Source organism: Cibotium barometz, chromosome 36 (genome assembly GCF_041138505.1).
Source record: "Cibotium barometz isolate CiBa-2024 chromosome 36, ASM4113850v1, whole genome shotgun sequence".
In the NCBI taxonomy this organism is placed as follows: Eukaryota; Viridiplantae; Streptophyta; class Polypodiopsida; order Cyatheales; family Cibotiaceae; genus Cibotium; species Cibotium barometz.
Window position 1 is genome coordinate 16,690,502 of NC_141081.1, and position 18,644 is coordinate 16,709,145.

Consider the following 18,644-nt stretch of genomic DNA (forward strand, 5'->3'; position numbering starts at 1 on the left):
TTGCGGTCTCTACACACTCTTTCATACCAGGAACCAAAAATCAGCTCTCTCCACTCCCTCTCTTGCTCATCATTTGTGCTCCCAACTGCCTAGAGGTTGTGTTGCTTGTGAACATGTACAGGGATCTAGAAGATCAATCCCCAAAAGGCAATAAGCTTAGAGCTTTGCCAAAAGCTTCAAGCTCCATGAGTCAACACCATGGAGATTACATTGATAGAAGATTTGGTGGTATTCATGATGGCAAACAAGTTATGCATGAAGAAGCTTTTTATGGTCATAGAGAAGGGAAGCAAACTCTGCAAGAGGCTTCTATAAAGAATGTCATTCGGATTCATCATGGATGGATGTTAGGGAGCCTCTTATAAAGGATCTAAGGCCACTTACATTTCATTCCAATCCATCTCACTTAAATGACAAAAAACAACAAGCCTCACACACTGCCAATGGATTCATGCTTTGGGGGAGGCCAAGAGGATACCCATTCATTGAAAGGCCAGATGTCTTGGTGGGATGAAGAAGACATAAATTATTGGGAACACATGTCTTTCACATAAAGGTAAAAGGAGGTACATGATAGATGGACATAGTTACCTTCTTTCATAAAAAAGGAGTACAAGGACTTTTCCCAATTCTTGAACTCTCAATGTGCTTCGTGCGAGCATGAAACACTCGGTTCCTCTATAACATGCCCATCTTTAATAATAATATATGTCCATTTAATAGATGATTTTATGGTCTTTTTTATAGTGTAAAAATCACCAATTTTAATAATTGAGCTATTTCCACTTGGAATGTTAAAATTATGAGTCCAAATTTGGAATTTGCGCGCGATTTTACCCTAATATAGGATTTTACAACTCTCAAAACGGACACCGGAATAAGCCTCTACATAAATTTTTAGTTACAATACGACCCTAATAAATGCATGTCCATGTGTCTGATTGACGAACAGACTGCACTCCTATAACTAAGGAAACACGCCGGACAATTTCACCGAACAAAATTTCCGCAGTCGCAGCGCACACTAGCATGCATATCGAGGCCGACGTCCCAAAAAGGGATCCCCGTCCCCAAAAGATACCATACACATACCCGAGCACCCATACAACGACTGTGTAAGGACCAAAGGCCGACCGCCCTAGCATATGGTCCCCATTGGCCACCACGTCGATACCCATGCAACCACTGGCCCGGAAGGTACATATGTACCCCACCTTTGGCCCGCGTACAAGCACCACCCCTTTTCCCAGACTCATGCAGTCACAAACCAATATACTTTCACCGTACACCGTCCTTTGGGCCCCACTTTGCTCTCTTTCCCTACACTCGTACCCGTACCAGTCCCTATATAAACCTTCAGTATCCCTCCATGGCCGACACCCGACACTTTGAGCAAAGACTGTACCCGACAGCCCTTTACAACCCATCTCCCAACAAGCCCTTTTCAGCCAACAAGTAGGCTCTGCATAATTTCTTCCATCAACCAGCCCTTGTCTTGTAGAGGGGGTGTTCTACACTCCCCCACCCCACCCCCACGCCCCTCCCCCCCCCCCCCCCCAGCGCACGTGTGAATAGACTTAAGGGGAAACTCTCCTTCTCTTCCCCTCTAGTTCACTTTCCAGCCTTGCCCCCAGCTTAAGGACACTCTTACCTTTTGCCTCCCTCCCCCCCCAGCCCCCCTTTGCAGAGACTTAAGCACACTTTGGCTCTTAGAGGTGGTTCCATAGTCACAGGGGACGGAGGGGACGGCTGCTTGGAACGCGGGGACGGCGAATCGGGAAGGAACAGCGACGGGGACAGACAGACATCCCCCACAGCACATTTCTCACAGGGGACGGCGCAGGGACGGGGACGCCGATCGGGGACGGCTTTGTGAGGGGACGACAGAGAGCCGTTGCTCGCCGTTTTTTGCCGTTGCGCTCGCCATTTTTGGCCGTTGCGGTTCCCGTTTCTAGCCGTTTATGGCTGTTGGCTTGGCCTTGGGCCTTGGCCCTTGAGCCTTTGAGACTTGGCCCTCTCTCTCTCTCTCTTGCCCTTAAGCTTTCCTCTCTCTCTCTCTCTTGCCTATCTATATAAGAACAAGCCTCTACAAGGCTACAAGCACACACAACTCTCAAGGCTCAAGCTTCTTCTAGCTTCCAACTTCCAAGCCTCTAGGCTCTCACACAAGGCCCGCGGGCCGCCGCCCTAGATTCTAGATTCTAGAATCTAGACTCTCTCTCTCTCTCTCTCTCTCTCTCTCTCTCTCTAGCCTCTTGAGTCTTCCAACTTCCAAGACTCTAGGCTCTAGGCCTCTCTCTCTCTCTCTCTCTCTCTCTCATGGTTCACCTCTCCCTCAACTTTCAAGCCTCTTGAGTCTTCCAACTTCCAAGCCTCTAGAGTCTAGGCTCTAGCCTCTAGGCTCTCTCTCTCTCTCTCTCTCTTTTTCTCTCTCTCATTCCTCAAGGCTCAAGAGTCAAGCCATCTTCAACCATGGCATCCTCCTCACGTGCCGGGGCTTCTCGTAGAAGGACAACGGGATGGACATGGTGGGAGGAGGTTAACTACACCACATCCGTTCATGGAGGCGGTTCTTGGCCATGGGTATGCAAGCTTTGCCCGTACCGGCAAACGGGTGGCGCCGACAAAGTGCGAGCCCACCTCTTGCATGAGAGTGGGCATGAGGTGAGGTTTTGCACGAATGTCATGCCCGAGAAGAGACGGGAACTTCTTGACAAGCTTAGTGTCTACGAAGCAGTCGAAGCGACAAGAAGGACACCACGAGTGGCCGTGGATCCCGCGATGATGGGGAGAGAAACTCAAGCCTCTACAATGGAGTCATGTGGTGGATCGGGATCATGCACACCATCACCTTCACCATCAAGTCGGAATGTTACTCCCTCCACGACGCCGGCACCCTCCATCTCCACGGCCTCTCAATCATTACGTGGCCCACGGCGACAATCTACACTTGGGGAGAATTGGAACCCCAAGTTGAAGGAGGAGGTGGATATGGCGGTGGCCTGCTTCTTCTTCCACGACCACATTGCCTTTCAAGCGGCTAGGTAAGTGCAATCGATCATTGCCAATTCATCATTCATGTTTTCATCATCCTAGTCCCCTTCTCATTAGTAAATTACTTTCTTGAATAGGTCGGAATACTTCAAGGTCATGGTTAAGAAGACTGGGGAGTATGGCTCAACCTATACGCCCCCTCATCCAAGAGCTTGCGCACTACATTGCTCGAGAAGGAGAAGCGCATTGTAGAGCAAGCGGCCAACAACACAAAGCGGCAATGGGAGAGGAACGGAGTCTCCCTCATTGTGGATGGATGTGGTGACACCCGCAAGAGGAGTATTCACCGCATGGTTGCATATTCCCGCGGAGAGATGTACTTCATCTCATCTCATGATGCATCCGGCACTGGGAAGAGCGCGGATGTGCTTGCGGCGGAGTGGGCTACCACCATGGAGATCGTTGGCCCCGAACATGTAGTGGCTTTGTTGCGGATGGGGGGTCTTCCAATAGGGCGGTGGGAGCTATTCTCCACGGTATGTATGGACATGTCACGGTGTCCTTTTGTATGGCTCATTGCCTAAACAACCTCCTCAAGGACATCGGGGCATTACCATGGATCAGCCCGCTCATTGAGGAGGCCAACACCATGGTCTCCTTTGTCCTCAACCACCAAAGACTTCGGCATGAGTTCAACAAGAGGTCCTGTCTCTCTCTCCTCAAATATTCCGACACTCGGTTTGCCTACAACTTTCTCATGTTGGGCCGGTTGAAGGATTGTAGCGGTGCTTTGAGGGGGCTTTTCCTTAGCGACAAGTTTGTCGCCATGCAAGAGTCCCATACAAACACTGGCCAGGAGTGTAGGCTACGGGCGGATGACGCCTCTTGGTGGGAGCGTGTGAAGACCACAGATGCTATGGTGAGGCCCATAGTCCTCCTATTGAGGATTGTAGACGCTATGCAACCATGCATAGGCAAGGTCTACGAGGCCATGGATCGCATGATAGAGAAGTTGAAAGACTTCGTGCCTGACGAAGACAGATATGAGGAGATCCATGCCTTGTGTCTAGGAAGGTGGAATTCCTACTACTCTCCATTGCATGCAGCAGCTTATGTGGTGGACCCAGAATTCCAAGGCAACAAGCAGAAGAGCGACCGGGAGGTGAGCGCTGGATGGAGGATCATCTTGGATCATCTTGTGCCTGATGCATCGGTTAGGCACAAGATCAGGGACCAGCTTTCGATGTACAGGTCATTTCATGGCTCCTATGGCTGTCATGATGCACAGGTTGACCACTCCAAAGTTGGTGCTGCTCTATGGTGGGAGGACTTTGGTTCAGATGGACCGGAGCTGCAGCAGCTTGCCATCCACATACTTAGCCAGGCCGTCAGCTCCTCTTGCTTGGAGCAACTTTGGAGTACATACAGCCACATTGCCTCTAGGAAGAGGAACCGACTCGGGGTAGAGCGTGCCAATGACCTTGTCTTCGTCAGCACGAACTTGCGAATGCTTTGCAAGAGCGTGACCAAGAAGGCAGATTCCTTCACCAAGTGGGAGATGAGTCAACAAGAAGAGCAACAAGAGGATGAGATGCAGGAGCAGCATGCCAGTGAGGATGAGACTGAGGATGAGCTTGATGCTTCTTTGGCACAAGCTACCCATGACCATGAGGCGAGCACTTCACGTGGATGAACATTCATGGATCATGATTCATGGGCCTTACTACTTAGCTCTAGCCTCTAGCCTCTAGTCTTCAGCACTTTTTTGTCATTGACTCATTCGAGTCCGTCCATGTATTCTGCCTCCTTAAGGCTTAGTCCTGACTCCTGACTCTTGAGTCATGACTCATTTTGTATCTACTTAATTATTAATATGACTCAAAAGCTTACCATTTTAGGGAACGGAGGAGGGAACGGCACTCAAGAAATACTTTTTTTTTATAATTTTTCTACTCTACACTTATTCTACTTTGGAAGTACATCAAAATGAGCACAAATTTACACGTTCCCTACTTATGGCCGTCCCCCGTCCCGTCCCGTCCCGTCCCCGTCCCCGTCCCCCGTCACCGTCCCCCGTCCCTTGTGACTATGGGTGGTTCCCACGAGTGAGTTTTATGTTGAGTTGGCCCAAGGTATCCCTCCTACCATTGGGAAGTTGAAACTCGCCGGTTTGGGCGAGAGTTATGAATGTTGCCTAGTTCTGTGGACCCAGGCTAGTGTGGTGAATAAGCCCACCCTAGCACGTAGACATCTCTCCGAGAAGCAAAAGGATCAAGTGACGGAGCCTGAGACGGCGACAAGCCAGCTTGAGTCCTCGCCGGCTTGTCAAGGACGAGGTGTATGGTCCCGTAGGGATTGCCTCATCTATGGCAACTAGAAGACCAAATTCTAGATTATCGATGGAATAAAATAAGCCTTCATCTAGCTATGGATAGATTTGAACACTGTATTTTATTTTAATTAAATCCCTTGTTTTCTAGTATTCTTGTATCATTGTTAAGTGGTTGTTTTAACGAACACTATGTCGCACAGCATGGTAGGACTAATTAGAAAACAAAATTGGCGCGTGAGTTGGGTGGAAAGTGGGAGGATGGAATGCCCTGACGGCACCATCCTATGAACGGGTGGACCTGATTAGTCATGTAGCTTTCCAACAAAATTAATTGAAAGTTCTACGTTAGGTAAGTAGGTCCCTTGGCAACCCTACTCTAGAGGATTAGGCCAACAGCTGTGCCTCACGTAGATGGGGAAAAAACCGTTGTTTCTAGGAATCAAGAATAGAGGTTTCCCACGTTAAGGTCAATCACTCTATGGGTGATTTGATTTTAAGAGTCATTTAGGAGACCACGCTCCCCTTGCAAGATAGAACTAGGTCTTACCTATTAGTCGTATCCTCGCATCTTTACATGGTCGAGGTGTCGACGAGTAGAAAATTTTTCTTTTGTTAGACTAAGTAGACTATCTTAAGGTTTCCCCTTTTTAGGAGGGGACCCTTACATCCTCACAACTACGAATGCGCTCTCTGAGAGTCGGTGTAGATAGGAGTGGAGGACTATTGTTCAACGCTAAGATCTGCTAAAAGGCATCTGAGCCATACACACTCAATGGTAGCTGTAAATGTTGCCTATACTCAACCTCACAATTAGATGTGGCCACTCTCAGTTGTTTCTTCTTAAGCCATGATATGCATGAACCACAAGGAAAAAGCAAAATCCGTTAGTGGACACTCTGGTGTCGTAACATCCTGCCTAGTTTGAATAACTCAAGACATGCAGTTGTGACTCACCCCCCTGAAATAGAACAATCTAAGGAACTGGGTGCCCTCTAAGTAACGGAAAACCCCTTTGACAACCTGCCAATGCCTGGTACCTAGACAATGCATAAATCTACTCAACTGAGACACCCCATACTGAATGTCTAACCTCCTGACCTCCTGTTGCATAAGGAGATCAAGCATCCAACACCCTGCTAATATAGTATCTCAACAAAAGGCTCTCCAAAGTCCTGAGTGCTAAGCCTAGCACCTGTCTCAACTGGTGTAGACACAGGTTTACAATGCACCACAGACGTACCTGAGTCTTTCTTCTCTTTCTCTTTTGCAAGCCTCTTCGTGCATTCATTAATGTAGTGACATAGTAGTTACATTTCCCTTCTTCTTGGGCTTCTCACTATCACCAATGTCATCAGAAGAGGCAGTGCCATTGGTAACAAATGATTTGCCTTTGATTTTTCCTTGGGTAGCAAATGCTTGATCCCCATGCTTTATGCCAAACCTATTCACCCTAGATTGCTTTTCTTGCAAGAGTAAAGACACCAACTCATCAAATGAGAATGAGTTGGGATTGCCCTTCATCAATAACCTGAGTGTAGTGGCAAAACCTTGATACATGCCATGTAACGCATTGAGAATAGTAGTGATTAGAGAGCTGTCCGGAATGATTTCATCAATGTTGACAAGTTGCTCTCGAAGGTCTTTCACCTTCGTCAAATACTCATCCATTGAGCCACCCTCATCTATACTCATCAACAAGTCAAGCTGCTTCTTCAAATAGGCCATGCAAGCCTCATTGCGCGCTTGGTCGGAAGGCCCAAATTGTATGCACCAATGGCGGTTCAATTACTCGATTTTCCCCAAAAATCAGAAAAACCCCAAATTAATTTTTGCTCTGCAAATCTGCATGTACACAGGTACAGAGATGACAGCGGTGATGACTGAGGTCAGTAGAAGGCGGGGTGATGGCAATGATGGCGCAGTGCTGGCAGTGGCAGGCACTTCACTGTACGGCAGCGGAGCTGACTGTGCTACAAGGCAGCGCAGGCAATGGCGGGTTTTGGCACTGCTGTACACAAGGCAGTCCAGATAGCCAGCACAGCAACAAGTACAAGAGGCAAGTACACGTGTATGAGCAGGTACAGTCGGGTGCAGGTACAACTGTCAATACAAACAGTATGAACGACAAGCACAACGACTGTAAAAGGGGGTGGGAGGGGAGGTCGCATTGGGGACGTACGTGTAGGTACAGATGTCACGCACATGTACGAATAGGTATGAGTGTCGTGCGTGTAGGGGTTGTATGGCAGAGGAGAATGTACAGATGGGAAAAACATTCGGGGAAAAATCAACCTGGAGCTCTGATACCAAATGTTGGAACTTGCAGGTTAGGGTTACCAGCAGCAAGACACTCACACTACAGCTCAAACAGAGTGGAAGAGTAAGAGGCGCACTAAATGATGATTACCAAGTCAAATGAGTGGTACAAGGTACAAAAGATAAGTACACACAAAGGATAAGTGTTAAGAGGGTGTTCACATGCACACCAGGAAAAAACCTCCTAAAGAGGGAAATAGTGCCCAACTAGTCCTAGAGTGTTCACACACCACTGCCCATGACATAGATGTCTACATGGGGATGCCTAGGGACCCCCATGGACGTGTATCACATGTGCTTGGACCTATTTGAGGCCTAAAAAATGATTTCTATGGGTTTTGCATGTGTTATGTATAAAACCTACACCCTTTATTCATTATAAAGGTTTTATGGCTAATGTGGACATGGTATGTACACATTACATTCAAATGAGGGTGGACAACTTATAAATTCAGGAAGCCCATTTATAAGAGAAAGTGGGCACATCAGTTTGGGCCTCTTTCCTTTTTAGAAGACGTGTAGCAACACACCCATGGGCACCCACAAAGTGTGTGGGCAGCCCTGCCAAGTGGCTGCCCAACACTTGGCAGCACCCTTGGCATGGGTGTGGGTGGCCAATGACGGGTTGACCAGATCTCCCCTCTTCAAGCGCTTGATCGTTTTGCTCCATTTACCATTGTGGAGTGTTGTATCCATCATTGCAAGGCCTTCTTTCCTGCACCATCGGTACCGTACGCCCAGCTTCTACATGATCCACACCTGGTATACAGCCAGCTCTCTTGCACCCATGTTATACGCTATCCTGCCAGCAGCTGTACGGCTTTTCTTATTGCCCATGCAAACTGTATGGTTGCCAGCTGTACGACAGCTGTATCTGGCTGAACAGCCCCATCTTGGTGGGCAGACTGAACCCCTTTGATGCTTGTTGCTGCTAGGGGCTGATTTGACAACCATCTACTCTTTTGGAGGCTGTTCATCTGATTGGAGAGCTGGCCCAAGCCTTCGCTACAAGTTGGAAGTTGTTTTCAAAAATTGGAGATTCCCGTTGCGTTTAGGGCTGTCTTTGCACTTTGGACAGCTCTTTGATTGGAAACCATTAAAGCTCTTTGAAGGCCATTGAAGTACACTTTGAAACCCATTGAATTCTTTTTTGAAGACTTTAAGGTTTAGGAACACTTTAAAAATTAGATGGCTTTAATAGGTTTCATTGAAGACTTTTGAAGACTTGGAGGACTATTGAAGGCTCTTGGAGGCTTTTGGAGACGGGCGAATCAGGGATAGCGGCTGCATATTGGTTGTACCAGCTGAAAATGAAAGACATGGGCTGCTTGAGCGCTGAGTGAGTACTCATTTACAGCCATATAATCAGATCTGTGGGTTGTCTTAGTGTTCTGTTTATGATTGAAGCTGCCCGGAATAGTTGCACCACTTGTATACATGCAGGAGATGAGCTATATGCTGGTCAACCTGATCCAGAAGCTTGTTTGAAGACCTTGAAAGCTTTCTTGTGGAGAACCACGCTATCCACGCTGAAGAAGAGTTTACCCAAGGACGGATAAGCTTGTAACCTAGAGCTTTGCAATATCAGGTTGTCCATTTCACAATCCCATGAAAACTTGAAGAGAACTAGGGTATCCTCAAGAGGGAGAGATACTTCCTCTTCGCATGGATACGCCTGTGATGAGGACTCTATTTCCCGGAAGTTAGCCAGTAAAAATTCCCACCAAAACTGCTGCATCGACATTCTTGTTTGACCATTGTTTCATTTCAAGGTTGCAGCTAGAAATCTGGTGATCCGCTGACAAGCATGTACATACAAATACTACTTTGGTAATAAAATACCTAAGGGGGGCTCAACCCATCTTTGCCCCCAGAGGTGTTGGTGTTGGTTTCGTGACGTTTCATTTATGGTAACTGTGTGTTTGATTCAGTTAATAGTTAAGTGTTTTGAGAACCGCACGCTCCCATTACACATCAGCCAGCTCAAGGACCAGAACGGGTTGTGTATCTCATCTCATCACTACTGAGGATGTTACTCCTCTTTGTGCAGTATCAGTCTTGCCAAGGAGGCCAAGTATGAGGTGCATAATTGTATGCGTTGGATCGTTAACAATTAAATGCTATCTTCTTGCAGTAGCCATTCTCTATGGGTGTGCTGTGCCATGCGCTTATATTTATCAAAAACAGAGGAATCGTCTCAGATTGATGGTCCTAGTAGGGCTTTACTTGGGAGACACTGAGGCTTGAACTTTGGAAGCGGTCGCTGAGGCTTGGAGATGGCTATATCTCTAGCGGGCTTAATAGTGGTCTCGTTATGCTTATTCCCAAGAAGGGCGAATTCCATGATCCAAATAACTGCCTGCCGATTTCCCTTTTGGGCCATCAATCATCACCAATCACAAGGGTCTTCTTGGAAGACTGGAACATTACAGATAACATGCGCACACACAGTGAGTGGGGCACTGGGAGCACGAAGGGAGGTGTGAGTGGCCAAGGGACAGAGAGGAAGCACTGACAGAAGAAGCAAAACCGTTTTGATGCAGAAACAGTTTTGCAATCACTAGAACTAGAGCCATGCTTGAAAATACTGTTGAACAGACGGTTGGAATTAAACATACCAGCAGCTGACATGGTGAAGCAGATTAAAAGTGTTCCGTAAAGCAGACATTAATGGCAATGTGCTGCACAACTGCATGTGGTACTGAAACCGGCCTTCAGAAAATCTGACGGGCGGTAAAACAAACACTCGCACATAAAACACTTCAACACCATTGAGGACCTAGAAAAGGAAAACAAACAGGGGGAGCTAGAGTGCTCTAGCAACAAACAGTACACGGACACCGATTGGCCCCAAAACGCAGTGGCGCCCCTTGCGGTATTTCTTTAATCGATTATAAGAGCTTTGATTACAATAAGGCTGGGAACTCAGCCGTCATAGTAGAACTCCTGAAGCCTGCAAAGAACCTGCATCATGGCTTCTTGTCCACTCGGCATCCACAAACAAATCCAGCCATTGTTCACATCGAAAGACTCTCTCACATTGAGTCTGCATATATACAGAAGCTTTCTCCCATGATTAGGACTGCCAACTCTCACACTATGAACAGCATCAGACCCTGACACACCCAGTGCTTCTGCATCGCAACACAGACTCCCAAACTGTCTCTCAAAAGAGAACTCCCATCACAGCACAGCATACCATACAGTCGACACACCTGTACCAACCCTCTCTACCTTCCAAGGATACTATCCATCTCTGTCATGGATTCCCTGTCCCCTGCCCAATCGGTAGCAAGGCTGTACCAAACATGTGTCCATTCCTGTACCTTCTGCCTGCATGTGACTATCTCTTAGAGAAACCCAAAAACATGTTTCCTCAGAACTACGACCTGTTTCCACATGAAACCCTTAGGCTTGTTTCCCTTTGAAACTTCTGTCCTGTTTCCATACAGAACCATTCATGGCACCATTCAACAACAGTGCCAACAACAGCAATCTAGTTTCCTGTTCCCTCATGAAACATCTGGCAACATAGAGATGCCCATAGCTCTAGGTCCCTCTATTCCTTTCTGGCAGGAAGAAAACAATCTGCTCCATGAGCACGCAGCCATGCGAGCTTGCATCACTCCCATGCCGAGAAACATAACCAAGTGACCTATACTTGCAGCCAGAAACCCAAGTACATAGCTGAATTTGCAGCCAAACAAAAACAGCCCATAAACAGTTCATAAACAGTCTCAAAATATTCCTGTTGCAAGGAGGATCAGCACCTAGTGCACCTTTGTCCCAATAGCCACCTATGGGTGAGAGGAGCTGTACACTACAATCCAAGTTTGCCTTCAAAGAGCTGTGTGTACCTCTGCAGTCCTGGCCACCTGAGAGTCCAGGGAAACCAGCCCCTCCTTTCTGCAAAAACACGCCGTCCTCCAAAAAGCACACGCCTGGCCACCTGAGAGATGCACTGCCGCCTATACGATGCGCTGCCCGCACAGTACTCAACCTGCAGCCACCTGTATCAGCTGTCGTACAGCAACCGCTGCCTGTACCAGCTGTACAGGACTGCAACGTACTTGCCTGTACCAGCTGTACAGGACTGCAACGTACTTGACTGTACCTACTGTCCGTACAGGCCTGCAGTTACTGCCTGAACCAGCCGCCAGCCAACCTACACAGTAGGCGTCTGAACCTGCAGCACCCATACCCTGGTCGCCAGCCCCGCCTGTACTTCCAGCCGCCAGTAAACATGCAGCCGCCTGTTCTGTACGACCAACAGTTCTATAGGGGTACTCTCCACGCAGGTGTGATTCCCTTCTCCTCCACGCAGCCGGTTTGTACTCCTCCTCCCCAAAAAGCAAACGTGAGAAAGAGGCGTGCCCCCTTCCAAAAGTAGAGTAGCCTCTATATTTTTACTTAGGGGCCTCCCAAGGTTTTAAAACCTTTATATCATTAATTTTTGACCACCAAAGGTTATAAAACCTTTTCAAATCAAAATCTCTTTGCCCCCTTCACACTTGGGTTTGTCCACACATGGGTTTACTTTTTGACTCCAACCTGATGCCATTCACACTGTCCACCATGTCCCCGTGCACACCTGCATACTGTCCAGAGAAAAACACAGGGTCGTGACGTACCCCCCTCTTGAAAAATGGCAAGCGTCCTCGATTGCACTCAATGGCACAGTAAGGCATCTAATGAGCAAAGACACCCCATATGGCAAAAACAATGGTCCTCCAATGCATCTGGATGATAAAACAATCATCCTGCACAATAGGCCACACTGTCACATCAAAGTGACAAACCACTCTTGCTTGTTCCTTTAGAACCTACAGCAAAAGTCTAAAACCAAATGGAAACATGTTAACTGTGTTAACCAAAAACAAAACCATGCATCATTCTACATATGGCACACATACGCATGACACACATATATGCATTCGCAAACAATATGCTCCTCAAAATGCTCTACCTACTCTAAAGTAACAGTCTAAGGGCTGCTCGCAAGCCTTACATCCATGGCCATCCCGCAGGACCCACGACTGATGGTACAACATGAGCATATGAAAGCACTCAATGCATCCAAACACTACATCCACTAAGTACTTCCCACATATGTCTCATGGCCATCCCGCAGGAGTCACACCCAATGGTGCATCCATGAACATAATAAAGCACTCAAGATGTATCATACCAATATACATGCATCACACCACACAATCCAGAGTATTTCCCAATGTATTCTCAATGGTACCAGGATCCAATGGCACCAGAATACAAAAATACCTCTACCTCAAAAAGTGTATGCATACATGCACAAGTAGAGTTCAATCCATATATGAACCAAACCAACTCTAGGACTGCTCGCAAGACTTATGCCCTCCATACAGTTATCCATAGTTGCAGTTATAGTTCAAGGTGCGGCCGACTGTGAACCATACCATCTCATGTGTCTAGAACACAAGATCATAGAAGTCCCATAAGCAGATGTACTGTCGGCCTCAATACCTTCGGGTGAATTCAAAGATGTCACCAAGCGACTCCTAGATAACAAATGAGCCTGTCTGTAACAAGGGAGCCGAGGTGCTACCCCCCTCTTGAGCATCAGGCAATGCTCTAGACCTATGCTCTACTGAACCTGAATGAGCCGTAACAAGAGTCGACTCCAACTCAAAGGCATCAAGATAAAGCTGCAAATCCTGAGGTGAATCTGCTAAGTCACCCTCCTCCATCCACTTCGCATCCATCAGTGAACCTCCTCCATCCACTTCGCATCCATCAGTGAACAGCTCTTGAACTTCACAGGATAGCGACGGGAAACTTTACCCTGTACCTTTCTTTCCTTATGTGCCAGTATCTGCTCGGGAATAAGAACCTCGTCAAGTTCCTCCGCTTCCGTCTGTGCCTCATCTGATACATCCTCAGGCACCTAAAACCTGCTTGCACTCCACCCAAGTGGTAAGCACACGTCCTCGATGAAGCATAGTAGATCACCACTGCTAAACATAGAAAGAAACTGTCTTCCGAACCCATGAAGCCTCTATGAAGATACAACCGGTGACAAACTGTCGAATGTTTTGCACCATACCACTTCAATTGCTTCTTGTTCCTGGCCGACTACTTCTTGTCCTTGGTGTCTTTTCTCCTGAGCTTCATCTTCAGCTCTTGCTCTTCACCTCATATAGGCAAAGACACACAATCCTACACTTCCCTTTCACTTTCCACATGTTGAAGCTTTTGATGTGACTCTCATGAGACAACCACGAGCTCGCTCCCTTAGGAAAGTTGGCGATTGTCCCGGCAACGGAACCTTGAAACCGGCCTTCAGAAAATTTGACGGGCGGTGAAACAAACACTTGCACATAAAACACTTCAACACCATTGAGGACCTAGAAAAGGAAAACAAACAGGGGGAGCTAGAGTGCTCCTGCAAACAGTACACGGACACCGATTGGCCCCAAAACGCAGTGGCACTCCTTGCAGTATTTCTTTAATTGATTATAAGAGCTTTGATTACAATAAGGCTAGGAACTCAGCCATCATAGTAGAACTCCTGAAGCGTGCAAAGAACCTGCATCATGGCTTCTTGTCCACTCGGCATCCACAAACAAATCCAGCCATTGTTCACATCGAAAGACTCTCTCACATTGAGTCTGCATACATACAGAAGCTTTCTCCCATGATCAGCACTGCCACAACCATCCATAGCCTCTCACACTATGAACAGCATCACACCCTGACACATCCAGTGCTTCTGCATCACAACACAGACTCCCAAACTGTCTCTCAAAAGAGAACTCGCATCACAGCACAGCATACCATACAGTCGACACACCTGTACCAACCCTCTCTACCTTCCAAGGGTACTATCCATCTCTGTCATGGATTCCCTGTCCCCTGCCCAATCGGTAGCAAGGCTGTACCAAACATGTGTCCATTCCTGTACCTTCTGCCTGCATGTGACCTATCTCTTAGAGAAACCCAAAAACATGTTTCCTCGAGAAACCTACGACCTGTTTCCACATGAAACCCTTAGGCCTGTTTCCCTTTGAAACTTCTGTCTTGTTTCCATACAGAACCATTCATGGCACCATTCAACAACAGTGCCAACAACGGCATACATCTAGTTTCCTGTTCCCTCATGAAACATCTAGCAACATAGAGATGCCCATAGCTCTAGGTCCCTCTGTTCCTTTCTGGCAGGAAGAAAACAATCTGCTCCATGAGCACGCAGCCATGCGAGCTTGCATCACTCCCATGCCGAGAAACATAACCAAGTGACCTATACTTGCAGCCAGAAACCCAAGTACATAGCTGAATTTGCAGCCAAACAAAAACAGCCCATAAACAGTTCATAAACAGTCTCAAAATATTCCTGTTGCAAGGAGGATCAGCACCTTGTGCACCTTTGTCCCAATAGCCACCTATGGGTGAGAGGAGCTGTACACTACAATCCAAGTTTGCCTTCAAAGAGCTGTGTGTACCTCTGCAGTCCTGGCCACCTGAGAGTCCAGGGAAACCAGCCCCTCCTTTCTGCAAAAACACGCCGTCCTCCAAAAAGCACACGCCTGGCCACCTAAGAGATGCACTGCCCGCACAGTACTCAACCTGCAGCCACCTGTATCAGCTGTCGTACAGCAGCCGCTGCCTGTACCAACTGTACAGGACTGCACCGTACTTGACTGTACCTACTGTCCGTACAGGCCTGCAGTTACTGCCTGAACCAGCCGCCAACCAGCCTGCACAGTAGGCATCTGAATCTGCAGCACCCATACCCTGGTCGCCAGCCCTGCCTGTACTTCCAGCCGCCAGTAAACATGCAGCCGCCTGTTCCGTACAGTACTCAGCTGCCTGTTCTGTACGACCAGCAGTTCTATAGGGGTACTCTCCACGCAGGTGTGGTTCCCTTCTCCTCAACGCAGCCGGTTTGCACGACTCCTCCCCAAAAAGCAAACGTGAGAAAGAGGCGTGCCCCCTTCCAAAAGTAGAGTAGCCTCTATATTTTTACTTAGGTGCCTCCCAAGGTTTTAAAACCTTTATATCATTAATTTTTGACCACCAAAGGTTATAAAACCTTTTCAAATCAAAATCTCTTTGCCCCCTTCACACTTGGGGTTGTCCACACATGGGTTTACTTTTTGACTCCAACCTGATGCCATTCACACTGTCCACCATGTCCCCGTGCACACCTGCATACTGTCCAGAGAAAAACACAGGGTCATGACAGGTACTGTTTGAGAGAAGCAACCACCCAAACCAGGAAGATAAAGGCAACAAGACTTACATACTTGGGGCTGTTTAATTGTCTGCAATGGTCAGAAACCATGGCAAGTACTGGATTTTACAAATTTCAATGGTCTACAATAGCCATAGACCCTGGTAAGAAGAAATTTCAAATTTGGCAAGATTGAGCCATCATGCCAAAAAGGCATTCTAGTTCCATACCCATATGTGTCATTGGCACTCAGAACTCCTGCACAATGTGTGCACTTGTTGGATCCAGCGCCCAACACGCACTCTTTCAGTGTACACCTCAAACAGCCCTATGAGTCACCGCTTGTCTTTGCTCTTAATAAGGACTTCTGCCACAACCCCCCAGAACCATATGTAAAAGCATCAAAGAACCAACCCCATACTTCAAGGATAGCAAGAAAAGACAGTAGAAAACAAATCAAGCTGTTGACACCAGATTCTTAAAAAACCTCAAACATAAAAGGGGAAACTCCTTCAGGTAGCGGTCAGGTGAATGTTTATGTAGTGAATACATGGAACACTACAAAATTCCTGAAATACTTCTTTATCAGACATTGGCGTGGTCACAAAAGATACCAATGCATGAGAGAAGATGCGCCAACCCATCAGTTATGCAGGGATGTCAACTAAAAAGTGCTGGAAACAACAGCCTTTACATGCTGCAAAATAAGTCAATACTATACGCTACGAAAACGATCATCCAGACATTTTCTACCATTAGTGCTGTGTTATATGATCACTATGGCATAACAACTTTTCAAGTTCCAACAACATCAAAGTCTTGAGAGAAAAGAAGACCTGTAGTGCTCTTGAAGTTTGTGATATGATTTGCCACTTGATTGAACAACATTTCACAACCCTTTCTCACAGAAGATTTCCAAGATGCTGAAACTTTATCTTTATGGGTTTGCAATCCCAAGGCATCCTATACACAAAGAAAAATAAATAAATAAATAATCCCGATGATCATTGACAAAGTTTGTTTTATGTAACTTAGAATTCCTGAACTATTTTTTGTTAATATCTAACGGTTAACCTGAAATGAAGGATGTAGAATCCCCCCTTTGATTTGACCTGCTTCACCATCACTTGGCACCTGAAAATCAGTATCACTTAAGTAAATAACCAAACGTCAGAACACTCTCAGACAGGCAGACTTAGAATTATTAATACATCAGCGAACATTTAGGTATTTGAAGTGACCAAATGTTTTTTACAATTACACCAATGTTGCATTACTCTACAGCTACATATGCCCTATTTGAAGCAAATCAAATCTTAAACAAAGAACCCAATTACAAACCTGATCGTGCTCTGGATTAACTGAGTTTCTCCTTAGGGACAGTGATAGCACTAGTCTTAGCAGGTCTCCATCACAGTCCGCTTGTTCAGCAATGCCACCTATTTTACCAAGTATTGGACAGCACTCACTATGCAATCCAGAAGCCATTTGTTCGCATTCCTGCACTCACTTCATATGAATCAGATATAATGTCTAATGACTTCACAAAGACTACCTCAAAAATCAAAGCATATTCAGGCATACATGAGATATCTCTTGCGGGTGACGCGTGGCATTGATACATGGCAATGATGAAGAGGCGATAGTGATGTGGCATTGATGACATGGCAATCAAGTACAAGTGGCCGACAGCAATACTACTGGCTGACTAGAAGCACTGGTGCATATATATATATATGGGTAGCCAAATCATCATATTCATCTGCTCTACTCAGCGTCGGACTTCACAGAGCGTTTTTTGTAGGCAAAGTGCTAGCCAAGAGTGTACAGTAGGTCACAGGATTGTGATTTGACGTCTCGTACTTGAAATACAGTTGTATTACTTCTCTCTTGTACATAATACGGAGCTCTTGTGTGTGTTGATGTGTGATTCTGCTGCACTTTTGTTTCTATCTCTTGAAAACCCTAGCACATAGGTGCAAGTGTTCTACACGTTGTATCAGACCTTAGAGAACCTCCAAAAAAAAATATTTCTTGGCACCAGTGTTGTGCATTGAAGAGTAACTACTCCAATAGGGTAGAGCACTTAGATTCCAACAATGCACAAGTTCGAGATCGGAAAAAGTGAATATTTGGGTTCTCTTGATTGCCCCATCAACCCTTATCTCATCACGCAGAACTGAAATCCCTCACCCGATCCTTGACATGGTCACAAGAAACGTTTCAAGGTTTTGAAGGTTTTTTTTTGGAAAGGTTTCGTCCGTCGCTTTAAAAACTGCAGGTTTCGAAAGAATATGGTGTTATCCCACACATTCCAGGTATTGTCATTTTTGTTGCAACTAGGAATTGTAGAATGTGGGATTGTTATTATGGGATTAAGGAGACGATTCACGAAGAAGATATGGATTGGGATTAGAAAGAAAAAGAGATGGGAGAAGAAGAGGTGTAAAGAATAGAAGAAAAGGAGGAAGAGAAGACTAGAAAAAGAAGGGAGGAAGTAGAGGAAGAGGGGAAGAAAGGAGGAGAAGGAGAGGGCCCATGGACTCAAGTTGCTACCACAAATGGATCTACTCAAGGAAAAACAAAAATAAAAATAAAAAAATAAAAAAATGTGAATTTTTTTTTCCCGAAACTTCCTTGGCCAAGAGGTTTCAGGGTTCTTTAGAAACGTTTCGCCTTGAAACCTTTCATATATTTCGAAACACCAAAACGCATTTTTCATAGTCCTTGATCACTTGATATTTGACATGGATTCACAACCCATTGATTTGCTTCTCCGCATGAAGGCATCCA

The 18,644-nt window shown here is 46.4% G+C and overlaps 1 protein-coding gene across 2 annotated transcripts in view; it reads right to left on the minus strand.

The window, feature by feature from the left end:
• LOC147617539 (histone-lysine N-methyltransferase ASHR1-like) overlaps positions 1-18,644 on the minus strand; it is a 144,779-nt gene that overhangs the window by 102,715 nt on the left and 23,420 nt on the right. For both annotated transcript variants that reach the window (XM_086775812.1, XM_086775811.1), the window contains exons 3-5: positions 17,193-17,351; positions 16,926-16,985; positions 16,688-16,814 (exon numbers count right to left, since the gene is read on the minus strand). In XM_086775812.1, coding sequence (XP_086631938.1) covers positions 16,688-16,814; positions 16,926-16,985; positions 17,193-17,351 — 346 coding nt within the window. The remainder of the gene's footprint in view (positions 1-16,687; positions 16,815-16,925; positions 16,986-17,192; positions 17,352-18,644) is intronic.